Source organism: Orcinus orca, chromosome 1 (assembly GCF_937001465.1).
Source record: "Orcinus orca chromosome 1, mOrcOrc1.1, whole genome shotgun sequence".
Classification (NCBI taxonomy): Eukaryota; Metazoa; Chordata; class Mammalia; order Artiodactyla; family Delphinidae; genus Orcinus; species Orcinus orca.
Window position 1 is genome coordinate 37267358 of NC_064559.1, and position 24249 is coordinate 37291606.

General features: G+C 38.7%; 1 protein-coding gene across 29 annotated transcripts in view; it reads left to right on the forward strand.

The window, feature by feature from the left end:
* The window catches only part of CR1 (complement C3b/C4b receptor 1 (Knops blood group)), a 276865-nt gene that overhangs the window by 140913 nt on the left and 111703 nt on the right, over window positions 1–24249 (forward strand). For 28 of the 29 annotated variants that reach the window (XM_049702719.1, XM_049702827.1, XM_049702826.1 and 25 more), the window contains 5 exons: window positions 2057–2242; window positions 4074–4097; window positions 5109–5184; window positions 15222–15326; window positions 17747–18013. In XM_049702719.1, the coding sequence (XP_049558676.1) occupies window positions 2057–2242; window positions 4074–4097; window positions 5109–5184; window positions 15222–15326; window positions 17747–17759 (404 nt within the window). In that variant the 3' untranslated portion in view covers window positions 17760–18013. Of the gene's footprint in view, window positions 1–2056; window positions 2243–4073; window positions 4098–5108; window positions 5185–15221; window positions 15327–17746; window positions 18014–24249 lie in introns of those variants that run through there. The other variant, XM_049702725.1, reaches the window with a different exon arrangement.

Consider the following 24249-nt stretch of genomic DNA (forward strand, 5'->3'; position numbering starts at 1 on the left):
CTGATGCTGGTCCACTGAAGGGTAAGACTGTGTCCCTGTGTGGCTGTCTGCATAGCCTGGTGGTGGTGGTGGGCTCAGCATTGGTGCTGGGCCACTAGTATGAGTGGCTGGGTCCCCATGAGGCTGTCTACATGACCCTGGGGGCTCAGGGCTCATGCAAGCCCACCGTAGGTTGGGGCCAGGTCCCTATGTGGCTGTCTGCATGGCCCAGAGGGACTCAGGGCAGGTGCTGTCCTGCTGGTGGGTGGGGCCAGGTCCCCACATGGCTGTGTACATGTCTGGGTTGGGTTGGGCTGGTACAGGCCCACTGGTGGTGGTAAGCCTCCAGCACGAATAGGCTAGAGGGAGGATTTCCAAATGGCATTTGCTAGCACTGTTGTTATCTCGGTAGAGTGAGCTCCCCAGAGTGGCTGCTAACAGTGTCTAAGGGGAATCCCAGTTGCCTGCTGCCTCTCTGGGAGGCTCTTCAAGATCAGCAAGTAGGTCGGACTGAAGCTCTTTCCAAACTACTGCCTCTGTGCTGGGACTCGGAGCATATGAGACTTTGCACGTGCCCTATAAGAGTGACATTTTTGTTTCCTATAACCCTCTGGCACTCCCGAACATAAGCCCCACTGGGTTTCAAAGCTAGGGGGCTCATCTCCCTGGAGCAGGACCCCTGGCTGGGGAGCCCAGTGAAGTGCTCAGACTCCTCACTCCTCGGGGAGGACCTTTATGATTATGATATTCTTCCCATTTGTGGGTCACCAACCAAGGCTGTGGGTCTTGACTGTACCATGTCTCTACCTCTCCTATTCATCTCATTATGGTTCCTTCTTTATCTCTTTAGTTATGGAAATTTTTTTTTTCCCGCTAGCATTCAGGTCATTTTCATAGGTAGTTGCTCTGTAAGTAGTTGTAATTTTGGTGTGTCCATGGGAGGAGGTGAGTTTAGGGTCTTCCTATGCTACCATCTTGAACACCTTTCCCTAAAAAGACAGATTCTTAAATTCCATTCTCAAGAACTCTCTGATATGTTGAGGTAGAGTCCAGAGGTCTATTTTTAACAAACCCATCAGAATATTTTGATGTAGCAGGACCACAGACCATATTTTGAGAAATGCCACTTTACCTTGTTGGTTTTTATTTTAAAAAGAGAACTTAGTCTAATTTTGAGACCATTACAACTGAAAAGCAGGCTTTGCTTGGAAGGTATCAGTGGCAAGGCAGAGAAAGAAAGCAAAACAAAGGATGGGCTTGTTCGCCGAAAACAAATAGACTGCCAGTTATTTCTCTAGCAAAAATGGTCTTGCTTGGGATCAGCAGAGAATTGCGGTTTGGGGTCTGCAGCCATGGTGAGCCACATGCAAGTCCCCGCATAGCAAAGGAAGGAGAACTGTTTTAACAGAAGGGAAAAGAAAGTTGTAAGGGCTCTAGCAAACAAAGAGTCCATGGCTTTTCCTTGCTGATTTGCTGCTAGGAAAGAAGAGGAGTCTTTCTTCTTGCTATTGAGCTCTGCTGTCATCACAGTGTGTGAAAGCTCCCCCTTCTGGTCTCCAGACTCTATTTAATTATTTAATTTAAGGTTTCTATTTATTAATTTTTACAAGGTAAATGAGATAAAATTAAGTAGAAAATTAATACTTTAAATTCAGAATCATAATTTATTAATTTCTTTGTTCTATGTATAGAAATGAGCCAGAAATATGCATTTATTCAAGAGACAAAATACCCGTTGTATACCTAAAGAGAGTTAAAATGATATTCCTGTTTTCTTATGGTGTGGCCCAAGTGGTTCCAAGGCTGGAACATGGTTATCCTAATTCCTAACCTTTCCATAACTTTCCTGTTGAAGAGTTAACAATAATTTAAGGTATGATAATTTAAAATAATTATAAGCAATATATTTATATTCCCTTGCTTTACATAAAAAGGGAAGTCAGATAATTTTAAATAATAAGATGTTGTAGGAGAGGTATCAATAATTTTTGATGGAAGACATGACTCATCTTTGCTAGAAGCAAAGTTTCAACTAACAGTAAAATATCAATTTCTTTTTTTCTTTTTCTAATTTCAGAAGTAAAGTGTAGCCTCCCACAGATTATGAATGGAATCAAGAAGGAACTGAAAATAAGAAAAGTATATCACTCTGGAGATAATGTAACTTTGGAGTGTGAAGATGGGTATACTCTGGAAGGCAGTCCCTGGAGTCAGTGCCAGGAAGATGACCTGTGGGACCCTCCTCTGGCCATATGTACCTCTCGTAAGTGCAAGTGCAAGGAATGTAGGTCCTTCCCAGCCCTGGTTACTGTTCATTCATTCATCTGTACTGACACTGAATGTGGTGGTGTGCCATATGGTGTGCATTAGCTAAGAGCTAAGGAGTGCAGTAAGAGTCCCTAATTCTTCCCCAAAAGCCCTTAGCAATGAGAATAAGGCAAGCCTTGCTCCTCACACTTCTTAACCCATCCATCTCTCCTCAGGGACTCCTCTGAACCTTTTTTGCCCATTATCACTCTATTGCTGCATACATTGCACAGTAATAATTTGATTACATCCTATGGGTCTTAAAATTCAGTAGCAGATTAGTGGTAGAGCAGGCCTTCAAGAATGTTTTCAGCATGAGTCGGGGATCACCTTCCAACTTGCACTCCCACACTGGTGTAGACTACAGGATTTTAACCTGGTACATTGGATACAGTGATTTAGGAATCATGTGTCATTGAGATCTGTAGAAGGGTAGCCTTCTGCTGGCAACTAGAGGGTGATGTAAAATAGAAAATCCTAAACCTTAAACTTGTACACATCAAGTAACAGATGAGCAAAATGAATAATGAATAACCTTCCTTAATCTAAATTAGTCTTAGCCTTCTCTTCTCCCCCATTCTTATCACTCTTACTTAAATTATGTGGTTGAATACCAAGACTGTTCAAGATACAATTTTTTTTACAGTTAATGCCTTAAATGCATTAACAAAGCTCACTCGCAAATAATATTTCTAAATTATAAACTTGATACTCCCTTAATATCAAATTATATTCATTTCTTTGGCAAAAAGATCACTGCCTATCTGAATGTCTTTTGAGTATTCTAACGATGTGGCTGTGAGAGACAGAAAATTCACATAATGTTGGGGGACTGACCTGCCAGATATTAAAATAGAAAGTCACAATACATAAATCATTTTATATCACCGAAAATAGACTTATCTTTATTAAAAATGGAATAAAGTAGATATTAATAAAATAGAGCTAGTATAAATAGAAATTAAAGTATCTTACAGAAAACAATCTAATAACGGAGACACCATCAATCCAAGGGGAAGAAAAAGATGATCAAATAGTATACGTAGCACTGAAAAAATTTGGAACCTTTCTTTATATCTTACAATAAATACCAGATTTAATAAATAGTTAAAAGTTTTAAAAGTCAACATAGGAAAGCTAAAGTAGAAAAGGAAAAAAAAGAAGATAAAACAGCTAGAAAAAGAAAAACAACTTTTGGAAAATTTTGATATGATAGAGAAAATTATAAAAGGTCAACAAATTTGACTTAGAACTTATGAACTTTTAAAAGTAAATAAGAAAGCAGTAGACAGATGAGAAATATGTTAAAAATATAATGAAGTGTTAATAATGTTATACACATAGCAGTAGTGTTGGTTGTGGTAATAATAAAGGTTGTAAAAGTTAACATATGTTGAGCACTTAATTCAACTGTTCAAAGATTAGATATTCTATAACTATGTAAAAACTTAGATGCATGAGAAAATGTACTAGAAGGGAATGTACTAAAGTATTTCAGGATAGTAGGATTATGGATGATATTTTTCTTTTGTTCTGTTTTATAAACTCTCTGCTCTAATTATACTACTTTTATGACAAAACAGTAATTTTAAAAGAAAAAAAGAGACTTTGCTGCGTACACAAAATAATATGAGATTGTGTGACTAAAACCAATGGCTTTTTATATTAGAGAAAAGTTAAGAATCTGTACAGAAAAAAATCAGGATGAATTATAACTGGCTGAGAGCTCCTGTTTGATCATATTGTGTGCCAGACTGATGTTTTTTGTGGCTTTTGCTTCCTTTTAGGCACGAGTGATGAGCTCATAGCTGGTAAGTTTTATGAAGGGTTTGCTGAGGAAACATCCTTAACAGTAGGTATCCACTGATAATAAGTGAAATGTAAAAAGAGAGATCAAAATATCCTAGACTGCAATTTTAATTAGAAAGAAAAGAATAATGAATTCAGGCCATAGTGTAGCAAAACTGGTATCCTTATATGCATATAGAGTGAGTGTCCTTTATCAAAGTTCCCTTACTATCTTTGAACCATTATAAAAAAAGAAGCATTCTTCCTATTTTAATGTGTCTGGAGAAGGCAACTTGCTCTTTAGTTTATAACCTGGGAATAGTCTTCAGGATGGTAGTCATGCCCATTTGCATAAATTGAAAGCCACAAAGACAAATTTTCTAAGCCCATTTCTGTGATCTGCCTATGTGAGAGGAATAGTTCTGTGGTAGAGTTTCTAAGAGAATCAGTAGAGTCTGCTGCATAGAGTAGCTCGTGCCTTGCGCCTCACACAAGAGACATGCAGGGTCATGGCGAGCTGAGCAGAGGAGCTCCAGTGCTTGTTCTCACCCACTTATTGAAATGCTGCTGTTGGACAAAGGTCACAAACTGCTCTCTCACTGCTCATTTATAACCCTGGGGTAATAAGACTAATATGCTAGATTAAACCTGGAGCGGAGGGGAAATCTTAAAGATAAGCCTGTGGGGGGCGTGTTTTAAAAACAGAATTTATACTTACTTTTTATTGGGTTTTTTTTTTTTTTTTTTTTTTGCGGTACGCGGGCCTCTCACTGTTGTGGCCTCTCTCGTTGCGGAGCACAGGCTCCGGACGCGCAGGCTTAGCGGCCATGGCTCACGGGCCTAGCCGTTCCGCGGCATGTGGGATCTTCCCGGACTGGGGCACGAACCCGTGTCCCCTGCATCGGCAGGCAGACTGTCAACCACTGTGCCACCAGGGAAGCCCTATACTTACTTTTTAAAAACTCATTAAGACACAGTTTGAAACCTACAGTTTATATTTTCCATGCATTTAATTACCATGTTTTACTGCCTAGGCATGTTCTTTGGTATGATCCTCTTGATTTTACCTGTCATTGTTTCCTGTTTGATAATTCTAAAGCGCAAAAAAGGGTAAGTACGGCCATATTCTCCTAGAATATGTTTATAACTCTATTTGCTGCTTCTTGGAAGCCAAAGAGATGTAAAAGATGTTGACCTAAAACAGATAGACTGCCAATTATTTCTCCAGCAAAAATGGGTTTATTTGGGATCCACAGAGAATAGCAATTTGAAGTCTGCAACCATGGTGAGTCATATGCAAGTCCCTGCATGACAAGGGAAGGAGAGTGCTTTTCTTGGGAGGAAAAGGAAGTTGGGCAGGCTGTAGTAAACAAAGAGTCCATGAGTTTTCATTGGCTGAGCCCTTTCCAGGAAAGAAAAGGAGTCTTTCTTCTTCCTGCTAGTCTCTGTTGTCTTCCTAGGGCAGGAGAACTCCCCCTTCTGGTCCCTCAACTCTATTTATTTTTGGTTTATGGGGATTAATTTTTTACAAAGAAAACCTCAAAAAAGAAGTACTGCATAAACAGAGGTGATAATTCTTATAAAGAAGGCTGATGACACATATTAGGCATAAAGAAGGATTTATACTATTAAAAACAAAAAAATTCAGCTGGGTAAATTTGAAGATCTAATTGGCTTTATTAAAAGATTCATGGATTGGGCAGCATCCCATTTAGCAACTAGAAGGATGCACAGAGGAGTTGTACAAACGGAAGGTTTTCATAGGAAGAAGGGTGGGGCAAAGGAGCTATTCAGGGAAACAAGGATTATTTTTAAATCAGGACATCTTCTTTGGAGGCAGGGCAGAGGTGTTAGACAGCAAGGATTTATGAAATTGATTACCTCTTCTTCCTCTGGGAGGTGGAGAGGACCTACATAACAGATTACCTTATTGATGCTGACCAGAAAATTTCAGACTGGTTGATTAAGATTAATTTCTGCAGGTCAAAACTGCAATTAAGTCTTGGGATCAAATGGTTCCATTTTGTGTCTGTTACTTTCTTTAAAAATATATATATGATAAGAAGAACACTTTTTTTAAAAGCATAGAATTTATGAAGGACTCAAATTTTGCAAAAGAGAAAATAGAAGGAATTTTTACAAGGGTGTTGATGAGAATGTTGGTATCCTTGTTTTGCTAAAACATTTCAGACTCCAACCTCTATACACTGACCCTATCAGGGCACAAGAAGTTAGAAAGTGTGTCCCACTGGCACACATACCCAGGCTGTCAGTGTGGAAGAATTAAGGTTTTGCATGGGTATTTTAAAAAGATAATAATCTTTGAGATTGGTTCAAGATGAAGGAGTAGAATGACCACTCTCACTCCCTCTTTTGAGAACACCAGAATCAAAACTAACTGCTGAACAATCATCAACAGGAAGACACTGGAACTCACCAAAAAAGATACCCCACATGCAAAGACAAAGGAGAAGCAACAATGAGACTGTAGGAGGGGCACAACCACAATAAAATCAAATCCCACCCAGTCACACTGGGTGGGTGACTCACAAACTGGAGAACACTTATACCATAGAAGTCCAGCCACTGGAGTGAAGATTCTGAGCCCCACGTCAGGCTTCTGAACCTGGGGGTCCGGCAATGGCAGGAGGAATTCCTAGATAATGACACTTTGAAGGCTAGCGGGATTTGATTGCAACATTTTGACAGGACAGGGGGAAACAGAGACTCCACTCTTGGACGGCACACACAAAGTAGTGTCTACATTGGGACTGAGAAGAAGGAGCAGTGACCCCATAGGAGACTGAACCAGACCTACCTGCTAGTGTTGGAGGGTCTCCTGCAGAGGTGGGGGTTGGCTGTGCCTCACCGTGAGGACAAAGACACTGGCAGCAGAAGTTCTGAGAAGTACTCCTTGGTGTGAGCCCTCCCAGAATCCACCATTAGCTCCACCAAAGAGCCCAGCTAGGCTCCAGTGTTGGGTCGCCTTAGGCCAAAAAAACAACAGGGAGGGAACCCAGCCCCACCCATCAGCAGACAAGCAGATTAAAGTTTTACTGAGCTCTGCCCACCAGAGCAACAGCCAGCTCTACCCACCACCAGTCCCTCCCATCAGGAAACGTGCACGAGCCTCTTAGATAGCCTCATCCACCAGAGGGCAGACAGCAGAAGCAAGAAGAACTACAATCCTGCAGCCTATGGAACAAAAACCACATTCACAGAAAGATAGACAAGATGAAAAGGCAGAGGGCTATGTACCAGATGAAGAACAAGATAAAACCCCAGAAAAACAACTAAATGAAATGGAGAGAGGCAATCTTCCAGAAAAAGAATTCAAAATAATGATAGTGAAGATGATCCAGGACCTCAGAAAAAGAATGGAGGCAAAGATTGAGAAGATGCAAGAAATGTTTAACAAAGATCTAGAAGAATTAAAGAACAAGCAAACAGAGATGAACAATACAATAACTGAAATGAAAAATACACTAGAAGAAATCAATAGCAGAATAACTGAGGCAGAAGAATGGATAAGTGAGCTGGAAGATAGAATGGTGGAATTCACTGCTGCAGAACAGAATAAAGAAAAAAGAATGAAAAGAAATGAAGACAGCTGAAGAGACCTCTGGGACAACATTAAATGCAAGAACATTTGCATTATAGGGGTCTCAGAAGGAGAAGAGAGAGAGAAAGGACCAGAGAAAACATTTGAAGAGATTATAGTGGAAAACTTCCCTAACATGGGAAGGGAAATACCACCCAAGTCCAGGAAGTGCAGAGAGTCCAATACAGGATAAACCCAAGGAGAAACACACCGAGACACATAGTAATCAAATTGGCAAGAATTAAACACAAAGAAAAATTATTGAAAGCAGCAAGGGAAAAATGACAAATAACATACAAGGGAACTCCCATAATGTTAACAGCTGATTTCTCAGCAGACACTCTACAAGCCAGAAGGGAATGGCATGATATACTTAAAGTGATGAAAGGGAAGGACCTACAACCAAGATACTCTACCCAGCACTGATCTCATTCAGATTCCATGGAGAAATCAAAACCTTTACAGATGAGCAAAAGCTAAAAGAATTCAGCACCACCAAACCAGCTCTACAACAAATGCTAAAGGAACTTATCTAAGTGGGAAACACAAGAGAAGAAAAGGACCTACAAAAACAAGCCCAACACAATAAAGAAAATGGAAATAGGAACATACATATCGATAATTACCTTAAACATGAATGGATTAAATGCTCCAACCAAAAGACACAGGCTTGCTGAATGGATAAAAAAACAAGACCCATATATATGCTGTCTACAAGAGACCCACTTCAGGCCTAGGGACACATACAAACTGAAAATGAGGGGATGGAAAAAGATATTCCATGTAAATGGGAATCAAAAGAAAGCTGGAGTAGCAATACTCATATCAGATAAAATAGACTTTAAAATACAGAATGTTATAAGAGACAAGGAAGGACACTACGTAACATTCAAGGGATCAATCCAAAAAGAAGATATAACAATTATAAATATATATGCACCCAACATAGGAGCACCTCAATACATAAGGCAACGGCTAACAGCTCTAAAAGAGGAAATCGACAGTAACACAATAACAGTGGGGGACTTTAACACCTCACTAACACCAATGAACAGATCATCCAAACAGAAAATTAATAAGGAAACACAAGCTTTAAATGACACAATAGACCAGATAGATTTAATTGATATTTATAGGACATTCCATCCCAAAACAGCAGATTATACTTTCTTCGCGAGTGCGCACGGAACATTCTCCAGGATAGATCATATCTTGGGTCATAAATCAAGCTTCAGTAAATTTAAGAAAATTGAAATCATATCAAGCATCTTTTCTGACCACAACGCTATGAGATTAGAAATCAATTACAGGGAAAAAAACATAAAAAACACAAATACATAGAGGCTAAACAATACGTTACTAAATAACCAAGAGATCACTGAAGAAATCAAAGAGGAAATCAAAAATTACCTAGAGACAAATGACAATGAAAACACAACAATCCAAAACCTGTGGGATGCAGCAAAAGCAGTTCTAAGAGGGAAGTTTATACCTTTACAAGTCTACCTCAAGAAACAAGGAAAATCTCAAATAAACAATCTAATGTTAAACCTAAGGGAAGTAGAGAAAGAAGAACAAACAAAACCCAATGTTAGCAGGACAGAAATCATCAAGATCAGAGCAGAAATAAATGAAATAGAAACAAAGAAAACAATAGCAAAGACCAATAAAACTAAAAGATGGTTCTTTGAGAAGATAAACAAAATTGATAAACCATTAGTCAGACTCCTGAAGAAAAAGAAGGAGAGGACTCAAATCAATAAAATTAGAAATGAAAAAGGAGAAGTTACAACAGACACTGCAGAAGTACAAAGTATCCTAAGAGACTACTACAAGCAACTCTATGCCAATAAAATGGACAACCTGGAAGAAATGGACAAATTGTCAGAAAGGTATGACCTTCCAAGACTGAACCAGGAAGAAATATTAAATATGAACACACTAATCCCAAGTGATGAAATTGAAACTGGAATTAAATATCTTCCAACAAACAAAAGTCCAGGACCAGATGGCTTCACAGGTGGATTCTATCAAATATTTAGAGAAGAGCTAACACCCATCCTTCTCAAACTCTTCCAAAAAATTGCAGAGGAAGGAACACTCCCAAACTCATTCTACGAGGTCACCATCACCCTGATACCAAAACCAGACAAAGATACTACAAAACAAAGAAAATTACAGACCAATATCACTGATGAATATAGATGCAAAAATCCACAACAAAATACTAGCAAACAGAATCCAATGACACATTAAAAGGATCATACACCGTGATCAAGTGGCAGTTATCCCAGGGATGCAAGGATTCTTCAATATATGCAAATCAATCAATGTGATACACCATATTAACAAATTGAAGAAGAAAAACCATATGATCATCTCAATAGATGCAGAAAAAGGTTTTGACAAAATTCAACACCCATTTATGATAAAAACCCTCCAGAAAGTAAGCATAGAGGGAACCTACCTCAACATAATAAAGGCCATATATGACAAACCCACAGCCACCATCATCCTCAATGGTGAAAAACTGAAAGCATTTCCTCTAAGATCAGGAACAAGATAAGGATGTCCACTCGCACCACTATTACTCAACATAGTTTTGGAAGTCCTAGACACAGCAATCAGAGAAGAAAAAGAAATAGAAGGAATACAAAATGGAAAAGAAGAAGTAAAACTGTCACTGTTTGCAGATGACATGATACTATACGTAGAGTACCCTAAAGATGCCACCAGGAAACTACTAGAGCTAATCAATGAATGTGGTAAAGTTGCAGGATACAAAATTAATGTCAGAACTCTCTTGCATTCCTATACACTAATGATGAAAAATCTGAAACAGAAATTAAGGAAACACTCCCATTTACCATTGCAACAAAAAGAATAAAATACCTAGGAATAAACCTACATAGGGAGACAAAAGACCTGTATGCAGAAAACTATAAGACATTGATGAAATAAATTAAAGATGATACCAACAGATGGAGAGATATACCATGTTCTTGGATTGGAAGAACCAATATTGTGAAAATGATTATACTACCCAAAGCAATCTACAGATTCAATGCAATCCCTATCAAATTACCAATGGCATTTTTTACAGAACTGGAACAAAAAATCTTAAAATTTGTATGGAGACACAAAGACCCTGAATAGCCAAAGCAGTCTTGAGGGGAAAAAGCAGAGCAGGAGGAATCAGACTCCCTGACTTCAGACTATACTACAAAGCTACAGTAATCAAGACAATATGGTACTGGCACAAAAAAAGAAATATAGATCAATGGAACAGGATAGAAAGCCCAGAGATAAACCCACGCACCTATGGTCAACTAACCTATGACAAAGGAGGCAAGGATATACAATGGAGAAAAGACAGTGTCTTCAATAAGTGGTGCTGGGAAAACTGGACAGCTACATGTAAAAGAATGAAATTAGAACAATTCCTAACACTGTACACAAAAATAAACTCAAAATGGATTAGAGACCTAAATGTCTCTAAGACCAGGCACTATAAAACTCTTAGAGGAAAGCATAGGAAGAACACTCTTTGACATAAATCACAGCAACAAATTTTTTGATCTATCTCCTAGAGTCATGGAAATAAAAACAAAAATAAACAAATGAGACCTAATGAAACTTCAAAGCTTTTGCACAGCAAAGGAAACCATAAACAAGACAAAAAGACAACCCTCAGAATGGGAGAAAATATTTGCAAACGAATCAACGGACAAAGAATTAATCTCCAAAATACATAAACAGCTCATGCAGCTCAATATTAAAGAAACAAACAACCCAATGCAAAAATGGGCAGAAGACCTAAATGGACATCTCTCCAAAGAAGACATACAGATGGCCTAGAGGCACATGAAAAGCTGCTCAACATCACTAATTGTTAGAGAAATGCAAATCAAAAGTACAATGAGGTATCACCTCACACTGGTTAGAATGGGTATCATCAGAAAATCTACAAATAAAAAATGCTGGAGAAGGTGTGGAGAAAAGGGAACCCTCTTGCACTGTTGGTGGGAATGTAAATTGATATAGCCACTATGGAGAACAGTATGGAAGTTCCTTAAAAATCTAAAAATTGAATTACCATATGATCCAGCAATCCCACTACTAGGCATATTCCCAGAGAAAACCATAATTCAAAAAGACACATGCACCCCAATGTTCATTGCAGCACTATTTACAATAGCCAGGTCATGGAAGCAACCTAAATGCCCACTGACAGACGAATGGATAAAGAAGTTGTGGTACATATATACAATGGAATATTACTCAGCCATAAAAAGGAACGAAAGTGGGTCATTTGTGGAGACGTGGATGCATCTAGAGACTGTCATACAGAGTGAAGTAAGTCAGAAAGAGAAAAACCAATAATGTATATTAATGCATATATGTGGAACCTAGAAAGTGGTACAGATGAACCGGTTTACAGAGCAGAAATTGAGACTTATAAGTAGAGAAAAAACATACAGACACCAAGGGGGGAAAGCGGCGGAGGTGGGCAGGGGTTGGTGTGATGAACTGGGAGATTGGGATTGACATGTATACACTGATGTGTATAAAATTGATGAGTAGTAAGAACCTGTTGTATAAGTAAATAAATAAAAATTTTTAAAAACTAATAATAATCTTTTATAAACTCCATTTATTTTTTAAACTTGCCAAAACCTTGCAAGGATTCAGATCTAAATAAAGAAATGTGGTTTTTTTTTTTGTTTTTTTGGTTTTTTTTTTTTGCAGTACGCGGGCCTCTCACTGTTGTGGCCTCTTCTGTTGCGGAGCACAGGCTCCGGACGCACAGGCTCAACGGCCATGGCTCACGGGCCCAGCCACTCTGCGGCATGTGGGATCTTCCCAGACCGGGGCACGAACCTGTGTCCCCTGCATCAGCAGGCGGACTCTCAACCACTGAGCCATAAGGGAAGCCCAAGAAATGTTTTTGACTGGGAATAGAACATACACAGCTTGTGTACTAGTTGATGTAATTATAACAAAATCAATGTGGTCAAAGTCAATGAGATAGGAGCAAACTATATCCAGGAGAAACAGTTTGAACTTTAAATGAACAGTTTTCTATAGCAAATGTTCTAAGCAAATACAGTCTCCTAAGGAAGCTTTACAGAAATTGTAGTTTTGATATGCACAGAGGATGCCAATATAAACTTTTAAAAAAACAAAGTATCAGAGCAGAACTTCTTGCAAACAAGCTAGCCATTTCCTGCTCTCCCTGAATTGTCCTTTCTCACACTCTTTAAATTCTCTCTTGTCTTCTTGGTGTCCACTACACTCCTCACTATGCCCCTCTGCAGACAATGAGCTACTTGTGAACAGGGACCACCTACCTACAAGGGACTCAAAATAATTTTTATTTAATGACTTTTGATCTCCACTTTTACAGTAGTCAAGACTAGTAGTAAGAATAGCAACAGCTAAAACATTGTTTACAAAATGCTTTACCATTTGTGGTCTTCTTTGGCCCTCAAAACAACTCTGTGAAGTAGGTAGACCCAATAATATTATCATCCCAAAGCAGAGAAGCCTCTGAGATGCAGAGAAATTCAGTGACTTACTTAAAATCATATCAGTGGAAAGTTGTTAAGAGTTAAGGCTCTAGTCCAAGTTATCTGAAGCAAAATCATGAACCCTTTCACACGTTCTGTTGATAATTTTCTTTGCCCATTTCTGAATCTGATTTTGTATCACTGAATTTCAGTATCTAGAACTGTGTATAGTACAGGGTTGAAATATTTCCTCTTTCTTTCAATAATCCTTTTTTTGTCCCTCTATTTTATTGGATTTGTCTTAGCTACTCTGGTATAATGAGTCAGTATCTTTCTAGAGAATGGTAGACAAACTCTCATTTTTCACTCTATTTTGAGTTATTAGCCTACAAGAGAATTATAATATTTCTGTAAGGGCCTCTGTCTTATTAAGGTTTAGTGACAATTTTCCTATTTGTTCATGCAAGGTTTTTTTCTGTGATATAACCTCACTGGCTTGACATTTCACTAGTTTTTTTTTAAAAAAGGTCTTATCTGCACACTTGGTATTTTACTATGTATTTACTAGCTCAATAATTTGTGACAAATGTTAAGCAAGATAAGTCATGCACTGATTACTGAGAAATAATAGATTCCTCCATTCAGAGCCCAATAATCCTTACCTGTTGTTTTTGCCTCTGATTCGCTCCAATTTCTATACAAAATAGCCCCTTGTCCACATTTAGATAAAGCCTGAAGTCTTCATTAGTATTATGCATAGAGTTCAAAATTATTAAGGCCGCTCTCTGGAAAGGCTCACTGCATTACTCTGTATTCACATTAGCCACCATCAACCACCTGCACAGCCATTCTTTGAACACATACTCACTAAGGTTGTATCCTCTCACGCCCCATGTACCACTCAGCATCCAAGACCACTTTCAGGCCATTACTCACCTAACCACCTAGTCACTGCTCCTTGGACGCCCATGCAACGTGGCTGTCCAGCCCTCTACGCTTCCTCATGCATGAATCTCAAGTGGCCCTTCCTCATCCTGTGGACAATTTGCTCCTGACTCACAGTCTCCTCTTTGTCTCAAGTGGTACCACCATCTAACCCCCATGAGAGTGTAAAGAGGAATAATGAGGAAGTGCTGGGAAGTGGTGGAGTGAGTGAACTCTTTGTGCTTCCATTCTTAAATCCCTAATACCAACCTAGACCTGAAGTCTAAAGGTACTGGTATCGTGTGATTCATCATTTCATTTATGTAAAGTGAAGTGCTGATTAAATGACCCACAAAGGCAGAGGAGCATACCCGGTAAGACCCTGGGCTTTGCAATCGGTAAGACATGTGTTCACACTCACTTACTACTATGAGACCCTCAACAAGATACATATCCTGTCTAAACTCTACTTTCCTTCCCTACAAAATAGGTAAAATAATAGATTCTACCTCACTTAACACAGGTTCTCACATATGGTGAATGTCAGAAAAGTTAACTCTATTTATTGTTATTTACACATGATTGTTATTATTGACATTTAAAAGTAATTAAGTACTTCTGTATACTCTCAGTTCTATATACCTTCATGAAAACTACTGCTGCTCTCCTAACTGTGGGTATTAACGGTACAGAAAACAAAACTTACATCTTCACTACATGGAAAGAAAGAAGCCTTGTGTAAAATTGCAGTGCAAAGCCATTCAGATTGTGAAGCCTAACTAAATGTCACAGTATTGTGGTGAACAATATTTACTAATCAAAATTACATTGGAAATAGTGAAATGTGTTATTTTAAGTATGGACACTTGTCTATAAGCAAGTTAGAATCTTCTGACACAATGAATAGGATGGTTTTATTATTATTTCCTAATGCAAGTTTTTACCTAGACTTGAAATGTGGGATTTGGTTTTTCTTTTTAGATATCTTCAAAGATTTGAGAAACTTGAAATAAAGTATGGCCTAAATTTCAAAATGAAAGCTACTCATTTCTTTCAACACTGAAAGTTATATATTTAAAATATTTTTCCTATTTTTCTCCATTGTCAATTAGCAACAATACAGATGAAAACTTGAAAGAAGCAGTTATCCATCTGCATCCCAAAGAAGGCAGTGGTGTCCATCCTCATACTCTGCAAACAAATCAGGAAAATATCAGGTACCTAATACATAAACTGAATTCAAAACGTTTTCAACAACTCAAATGTTGAAAATGAAAGTAGGATTTGAATATGCTATGGCACTAGTTGGATCACTGATAAAAAAGGAGATGGAATGTACTTCAGGAGCTGGAAACGCCTTTGTGGTTTTTTTCTTGGATTGTTGTTTCCAGTGATTTTGGGGTGATGACTGTCAGTGCTCTGCACAGGCAGTTTCTTTTCAAAGCTTTCCTACATTTTTGTGCATTTATGCTATGAACCTTTGAGAATAGTAAGCTTTTCTTTTTCTTTTGGAACCCAAGCATTTGCTCAAGGTGCATCTCAATCTGTGCACATTGACCGTTGATCGCCTTTTTAAAAACAGGTAGGAATTCCTTAATGAAATTGTCTCAAATTTCCCTTTTAAAATTGGAATTTTGGCCACAGTATTTCACAGGAGTAAGGTTAATCATTTGTGGCAACATATGGTTGACAACGAGTGAGTTAGAGTCTGTAAAAAATTACGACCTGTGCACCCAGACCAGGTGCAGGGGCAGAGAGGGCAATATAGCCATCTCCAGTGTCACAGAACCATGTTAAAGGACATGAGAATATTCAGTGATGCAGGTAACACATGATGTTGGGAAGTCTTGTGAGGTGGAAGGAGAACAATGATGAGGGATCCAGTGGCAGTAATAACTGCGAGTGACAGGTGAGCTGATGAGCCTCATCAGGGGTGTCCATTAGTACAAGAACAGTGTTCCTGGCCTTGAGAAACAGGAGAGGCTTCAGCATGGCCAAGGGAGCATTTGGATATCTTGAACTAAACAGTAACTTCTTTCGATCTTACTGCGAGTAGGGGAGGAGGACATGCTATCTGAAGCTGACCCTCCTCCAAACCTCGAGCTCCTGTTTATTTCCTCTAACAAAACCATCAATCAGAAAAGAGACTCAATGAATCATTTTATGTGTTATGAGGGACCTGTGTGTGTTCCAGAATGAGGCTCTTTTTATTTAGTTGCTCAATTCTTTTTTTTAATTTTTTTTTAATTTTTGGCTGCGTTGGGTCTTTGTTGCTGTGTGCGGGGCTTTCTCTAGTTGCAGCGAGCAGGGGCTACTCTTCGCTGCAGTGCACAGTCTTCTCATTGTGGTGGCTTCTGTTGTTGCAAAGCACAGGTTCTAGGCACATGGGCTCAGTAGTTGTGGCCCGCAGGCTCTAGAGCGCAGGCTTAGTAGTTGTGGCGCACAGGCTTACTTGCTCCACGGCATGTGGGATCTTCCCGGACCAGGGCTCAAACTCGTGTCCCCTGCATTGGCAGGCAGATTCTTAACCACTGCACCACCAGGGAAGCCCACTTGCTCAATTCTGAGAACTCTTCCTTTGACAAAAGAAGCAATGAGGAAAGGTCAAGTTATTGTTAGTCTCATCGATTTATGATGTCGACTGAAAAGAACGCACAACGTGAGAGTTGTGAGTTAAGTTTCATTGGGGGCAAAATGAGGACTAACACTTGGGAGACAGCATTCAGATATCTCTGAGAAATCGCTACGAAGAGCAGGGGGGCAGGTCAGTATATATGTGATTTTGGGCGGGGGGGCTATATGCAGTCAAGCCTACATTTTTGCAGAAGGCTGCTGCTAGTCTTGTGAAGGTTGCTGCTAGTTACAAGGAGCAGACATCACCATGAAAACTTTCAGTACTTACCTAGATAGGAGGAGATGCAAGAATAAAAATAAAATCTCATATAATCTTCTCCTGAAAATATCTAACTATCTGAAGGCCTGTTCTGCCAGTTTTTTCCAAAGCACAGAGTGCCTCATTCCTGATCTCCACCCTGAACTCCTTTCAGGGGATGTTGAAAGTCAGCAGCTGCAGCAGCTCATGATTTAATCCTTGTAGAGGTAGATGGCAAGTGCCAATTGGTAGTTGGCAATGCTATACTTTTTTGTGCCTGACATAGCAGCCACAACAGAGGACAGTAAACACTTCTTTTATTTATTTATTTATTTATGGCTGTGTTGGGTCTTCGTTGCTGCATGTGGGCTTTTCTCTAGTTGTGGTGAGCAGGGGCTACTCTTTGTTGCCATGCACAGGCTTCTCATTGTGGTGGCTTCTCTTGTTGTGGAGCATGAGCTCTAGGTGTGTAGGATCAGTAGTTGTAGTTCATGGGCTCTAGAGCACAGGCGCAGTAGTTGTGACGCATGGGCTTAGTTGCTCCATGGCATGTGGGATCTTCCCAGACCAGGGCTCGAACCTGTGTCCCTTGCATTGGCAGGTGGATTTGTAACCACTGTGCCACCGGGGAAGTCCAAGTAAACACTTCTTTTAAAACTTGTAATTTATGTGCAATGCTAGCATCATGATTATCAGCATATAAATTCTGGGTAGTTCAGTTGTTGACCACGCTGTCATCTAAATAAAAATATCTTGTTATTTCAGTGTCCTTCCTTGACAAAGTACTATAAAGCTGGAGAACACCTCCAATTAAAATGTTGATTGGAAAAGAGCCAATTCATTTCAACAGAATAAGATCTGAGACTCATAAAATCTTTGAAGTGACTTCACAGAGATGCAAACATGTGCACTTGAAGATGCTGAACCTCTACCAGTACCTAGTGGAGCACCCTCCTCTTAGCTTGGATTATGGTCACCCCTTCACCCTCTTCTCTTGTGCAGAAAGCACACATTATCTAGTCAGGGGAAAGCTACACTTAGGATTTTATAAATAGTCTAACTATTTAAAGGAAAAAAGTGTTGCCTAGGATTTTTGTTTGTAAGTTGGTCATTTTTTTTTCAAATGTTTATAATAAGAATGGGCTCATTAGGGCAAATTTGGAAAATGCAGGGAGAAGATATGAAGAAAAGTCACATTAATTATACTACCCAGTGGTAACCATTGTTAATATTTTAATTCATGTTCTGCTAATCTTTATATATGTTTCTTTATACACATGTTTTTATTTCTTAAATATTTTCTTTTTTATTGAATAGAATCCACTCATTTTAGACACTTAGGAGAAAAATGTACGGTATATCAGTTTTCACTTTCTCAAAGAAAAATAAATTAATTTCTGTTTATTAAAAAGGCATTGGGGGCTTCTCTGGTGGTGCAGTGGTTGAGAGTCCACCTGCCGATGCAGGGGACAGGGGTTCGTGCCCCGGTCCGGGAAGATCCCACATGCTGCGGAGCGGCTGGGCCCGTGAGCCATGGCCGCTGAGCCTGTGCGTCTGGAGCCTGTGCTCCGCAACGGGAGAGGCCACAACAGTGAGAGGCCCACATACCACAAAAAAAAAAAAAAAAGAAAAGAAAAGGCATTGGGAGTTCCCTGGTGGTCCAGCGGTTAAGACTCCATGCTCCCAATGCAGGGGGCCCAGGCTGGATCCCTGGTCAGGGAACTAGATCCCGCATGCCACAACGAAGAGCCTGCATGCCACAACCAAAGATCCCGCACACCACAATGAAGAGGCAATGAAGATCCTGCGTGCTGCAACTAAAGACCCAGCACAGCCAAATAAATAAATAAATATTTTTAAAAATGTATTAAATGATTATAGGGGAGATGGGTCAATACTATTCAAGAGAAATAGCTGGAAGAAAAATTAAGCTTTGGATATTTCCTAAGCTCTATTTCAAAAGCGCTTTGACCTGTGTTATTAATTTTAAAATACGAAAATTTAAATAAAAATAATTTCTATCATAAAAATAACTAGCTTACTTTTGTATCAATTCAGAATATACTAAATTAACTAGGAAAGCATGACTTTTAATAATTTATCAAGCTAATAATGTCAGGGAGGAAAAATTTCCCTCTGGAAATTCTTATAGCTGGTCTAAGAATTAAATTGACATCAGACAGATTAACAGGAGAAAATCAAACCAATTTTAATAACATGTTTATGTGGGAAAAACCCAGGAAAACTGAGTAACTCCCAAAATGGTCAGAGCACTCCCCTTAAATACCATTTTCAGCTAAAGACGAAGGAGGTATGTTGAGGGTAGTGGTTTGGGACTTTAAAGGGGAGGAAGGTAATTTACATGGAGGTGGAAAAACAGATGTTTGAAAAATGCTTGCTGGGCCAGGCAGAGATAATGAGACTCAGAGTAGACTCTGATCTCTAGGCCGTGCCAAGTTCCCCCACACACACACCGCTCCCACCACTTTAGCCCATATTCTTTGCACATATCTCTGGTTATAGTCCTATTCCAGGAACAATCACTTTATCTAAGTTTTTTTAGGCAGCTAAGAGGGTGGTAACAAGAAAAAACTTCCTGAGCTTTCTGTTTCTTAACAATAATCAGCCTAGGGCTTCCCTGGTAGTGCAGTGGTTAAGAATCTGCCTGCCAACGCAGGGGACATGGATTCGAGCCCTGGTCCGGGAAGATCCCACATGCCGTGGAGCAACTAAGCCCATGCACCACAACTACTGAGCCTGTGCTCTAGAGCCCGTGAGCCACAGCTACTGAGCCTGCATGCCACAGCTACTGAAGCCGATGCGCTTAGAGCCCATGCTCCGCAACAAGAGAAGCCACCGCAATGAGAAGCCCGCGCACCGCAACGAAGAGTAGCCCCCACTCGCAGTAACTAGAGAAAGCCCGCACGCAGCAACAAAGATCCAATGCAGCCAAAAATAAATAAATAACTTTACTTAAAAAAAAATAATAATCAGCCTAATAATCCTCATGCCAATGAGACACATTTCCAGGTGGCACATTTTATTCCCCTACAATAAACATGTACTGACACCTTCTAAATAAGTAGCCCTGGAACCTTTAATGCATCCACATCCTTATAGATCAAAACTTTATTTGGTATAATATTATCAGCCACTCTAATGATCTCTAAAAAATATCAAAGCTTTCTGGATATTTAACAATAGATTTGTATAAGACTACTGCTAATTTCTGTGTAATTCTGGGTTTTAAAGTATATTCTTTCACATTTACCTTGATAAATATAAAGAGTGAACTGGACATCAACTTGACTTTCAATTTAAAATCATACAAGATAGAAAAATAAAACAGTATAAGCAAAGAAAAATGAACGAAAAAATTGCAACTTATATCACAGGCAAAGGGTAAATGGCTTGAGACTTAAGAATGCAAAGACAACCGCTGTTCACCTCACAAAATACAGGCAAAGGACATACACCTATGTCAACAAAACAAAAAAGAAAGACAAGTAGCCCCTGAAAATATGAAAAGTTGCTCAATGTTTTGCTTAGCTAAAATTTTAGCAATCTCTATTATTTCTTGGGTTTCTGAGGAAGTAAATTTTAAAGGAGAACTAGAAATCAACTGCTTGGGAATCAACCATTCTTAGAATCAAAATTTCCCATCACAAGAAAAAAATTCTCATTGCTTTTTTTCCCCCCCAGAATCGAGTATGTCAGTGAACAATGTGATTAAAAAATATTTGATGTGTGTGACTTTCTAACTGCAAGAAATCTGTGCGTTTCTCTAAACACCAGTTATCTATGGGAAATATGTGTTTAAATTATGTATATATTAACTATATATATACTATGTAATAATGTATATACTGTCCACTGAAAGAAAAACTCACAAGGTAAAAGTTGTGAGTTAAGTTTTATTCTGTGACCTTTCTGAGGACTACAGCCCAGGAAACAGTCTCTCAGCTCTGAGGAATGGCTTTGAGGAGGTAAGGCAGCAGTCAGGATATACATTAATTTTTTGCTGGAAAATAAAAGCAGACATGTAGTTGAACATCAAAAGATTACTGCTAATCCCAAAGAACAGACATCTCAAGTTAATGATTTTATTGCTTTTCTAAGTATGAAAGATATTTTTCCTTAGATATGCATCTTAACTATCTAGGGGCCTATATATCCAAAGCACAACGTACTTCCTGTTTTTCTCCATCTTGAATTCCCCTCGGGGTGCACTGTCCATGAGCAACTGCAGTAGCTAATGGCTTAATCCTTGCAGAACTGGAATAGCAGGCAACATTTTTTTTCTTCACATGACTAATTATGGGTAAAATACTATACTGCTTAACTTGTATTACTGAGCACTTCTGTTCACTTCTGACCTTATATATTTCATCTGAAAAGCAGGGGCTGGGCCAATTGATCTCCAAAGCTATTCCTAGTACTAACATTCTAATATTGTTTTGTTTCACTTGCCTTTTTGTACAGTTAAATGTGAGATGTAAGTTAAAGTACATGATGTTTAAATGTAATTTGTCTCAGCATTATAATAAGAAAGGAATAAGAGATTTTATCTTTGCAAATCGACTTGTGGAATATGGTTTGTAATATATTTACTGTGTAAAGATTTCAAAAGCCAAGAGAAAACAAAATGAATATGTGATCCTTATGAGAAATGCCCTCCTTTCTGTACTTGACTGGGTTCAGAATCCCTGTGTTGGGTTTGGCACCACAGTAATGCTCTTGAGGTAACAGCCAAGTAAGAAGGTCAATTTGCTGGCAGGTGCCTACCAGGTGCGAGTAGAGGTGGCAGAGCTCCCAGGACCAGCCTCAAAAAGGTGGCTTAACTATCCTCTGTTTAGCCATTCTCTTTCAGGTTTTCACAAACACCTAACCTGTAAAGCACCGTGACAGGTGAAAGCCTCTTCTGAGAGCATTCACAGGCCCCTTCATGCTGCTACCCTCACCTCTGAAAAGCAAAAGGTAAATATACCAATTTAGGAGGCAAAGGATCGTCTAACGTTGTTTTATTTAATGAAGTTCCCCTAGGTTTAATGACATCCACAGACACTTCCCTCCACCTTACCGCCATTCCTAAAGCTTACAGGAGAGCTACTACATAGCTCAAAATCTGGTCTACAAACAATCATATTTTCCATTCTCTCATTTTATCGCTGGCAGCTTGACAAAATCTTTAGGGGGAGTTGGAGGAACCACTAGTGTTTAAGCCCCTACTTCACTCAAAGCCTCGACTCTTGAGTTCTGTTCCTCTCAGCACCTTAGGAAGTTCACAGTCCATACTCTCCCTTTGAACTCAGTCACTAAAATGATCTCAAGACTAAGGGTTAGACAGTAGATCCACTTCATAGGTCAGCTTGCCATGCCTGATTTAGGAAAGTTTTCTCTGCAGACAGTTGTAGACAAATCCTTTCAGAGACAAATCCTGCTTTGTTCCTAGTGGCTAAAATTACTAAAATCAAAATCTCTCAGGACCTTCCCAGCATTTGGTAAATGCACACTGGGGGAGGATTGGCAGAAACATGTTAAATGCACTTGACAGCAACGCCCATTTATTTCATTCAGTATTTAATGCGTATTTATTATGCACCTAGTGTAGGTCTAGAACTGTCTCAGCACTGGAGATATAGCAAGAAAACTATCCCTGCCTCATGGAACTTGTCCAGAAAAATAGAGAACAAGACTTAGAACCTTTCAAATGGAGCCTCACTTGGGTCAAATCAAAATAAGTTAAAGAAATCTATGTGAATCTCTTCAATTGTATTTGGGATGATTTGATGAGCCCCAGGTACAGAAATTTCACTGAAACAAAGTCCCAGTAAAACCTCAATCCTTGAATCTAATCTAGCAAAAACTAGCCTACTTCTTTCCCTACCTTTTAAATTTTCTCATGAGAATAAAACAAAACAAAACGAAAAAAACCTTACTTTCAAGCCCAAAAATAAACGGGAAAGTTTTTTTTTCAGCTGATTGACATACAATATTATGTACAAATAGTTGCAGAAGAAATAATTTCTGTTTTCATAAGTTAATGCCAACAGTTAGCCACAGAATATTTCTGTTATATCACTCCTTCATAACTGAAAGTATTAACAGAAATGATAATTCCCCCTCATTGCATTTCCTTTCACTGTCCCCTTAATTATAAAATTATGGATTTTATAACCCCCAATACTAAGGTGTATATTTTATATATCACATCCACATTTGGTGTTTATATGCTCTGCCAAGAATTCAAAAAATTGTATTGGTCTGGGAGGAAGAGGAAATTCCATGGTTTGTTCATCCCAGAATAGCTTTAGTATGTCTCACATATAAAATTGTTTAAAAATATATAAAGTTTTGTTGGAAGCAGCCTAAATGTCCATTGACAGAGGAACGGATAAAGAAGATGTGGTACAATGGAATATTACTCAGCCATAAAAAAGAATGAAATAATGCCGTTTGCAGCAACATGGATGAACCTAGAGATTGTCATACTGAGTGAAGTAAGTCAGAGAAAGACAAATATCATATGATATTGCTTATATCTGGAATCTAAAAAATGATACAAATGAACTTATTTACAAAACAGAAATAGAGTCACAGATGTAAAAAACAAACATGGTTACGGGGGAGAAGGGTGAAAGGGATAAATTGACAGGTTGGGATTGACATATACATACTACTATACATAAGATAGTTAACTAATAAGGACCTACTGTATAGCACAGGGAACTCTAACCAATACTCTGTAATGACCTATATGGGAAAAGAATCTAAAAAAGAGTGGATATATGTATATGTATAACTGATTCACTTTGCTGTACAGCAGAAACTAACAGTCCAATAGTCCAATAAAAATTTTTAAAAATTAAAAAATATATATATATAAAGTTTTGTAATTCCAGATGATGCATTTGATGTTTATACGGAGAATTTCCATTTCCTCACCATCCTCTCATACCTTAACTCTGTGTGATAACAGGTTCTATCCCCACCATTCTATGAATGAAATAGCAATTGAAATATAGGTTGGATGTAAATAATTATTTTTCTTTACCTGATTCCAAAGGTAACATAGTGTCAGTATAGAAAGCTGAAAAGCACAAAGAAAATTAAATATCCATAATCCTATCAACTTGGTTAATTTTGGTATATTTCCAACTAATCTCTTTCTGTATCAATATACTACTTTTGTTTTAATAAAAGGAATGAAAAAAGGTACACACTGATTTGGAGTCTGCTTTTTCCACTCAGGAATTTATCATAGTTTC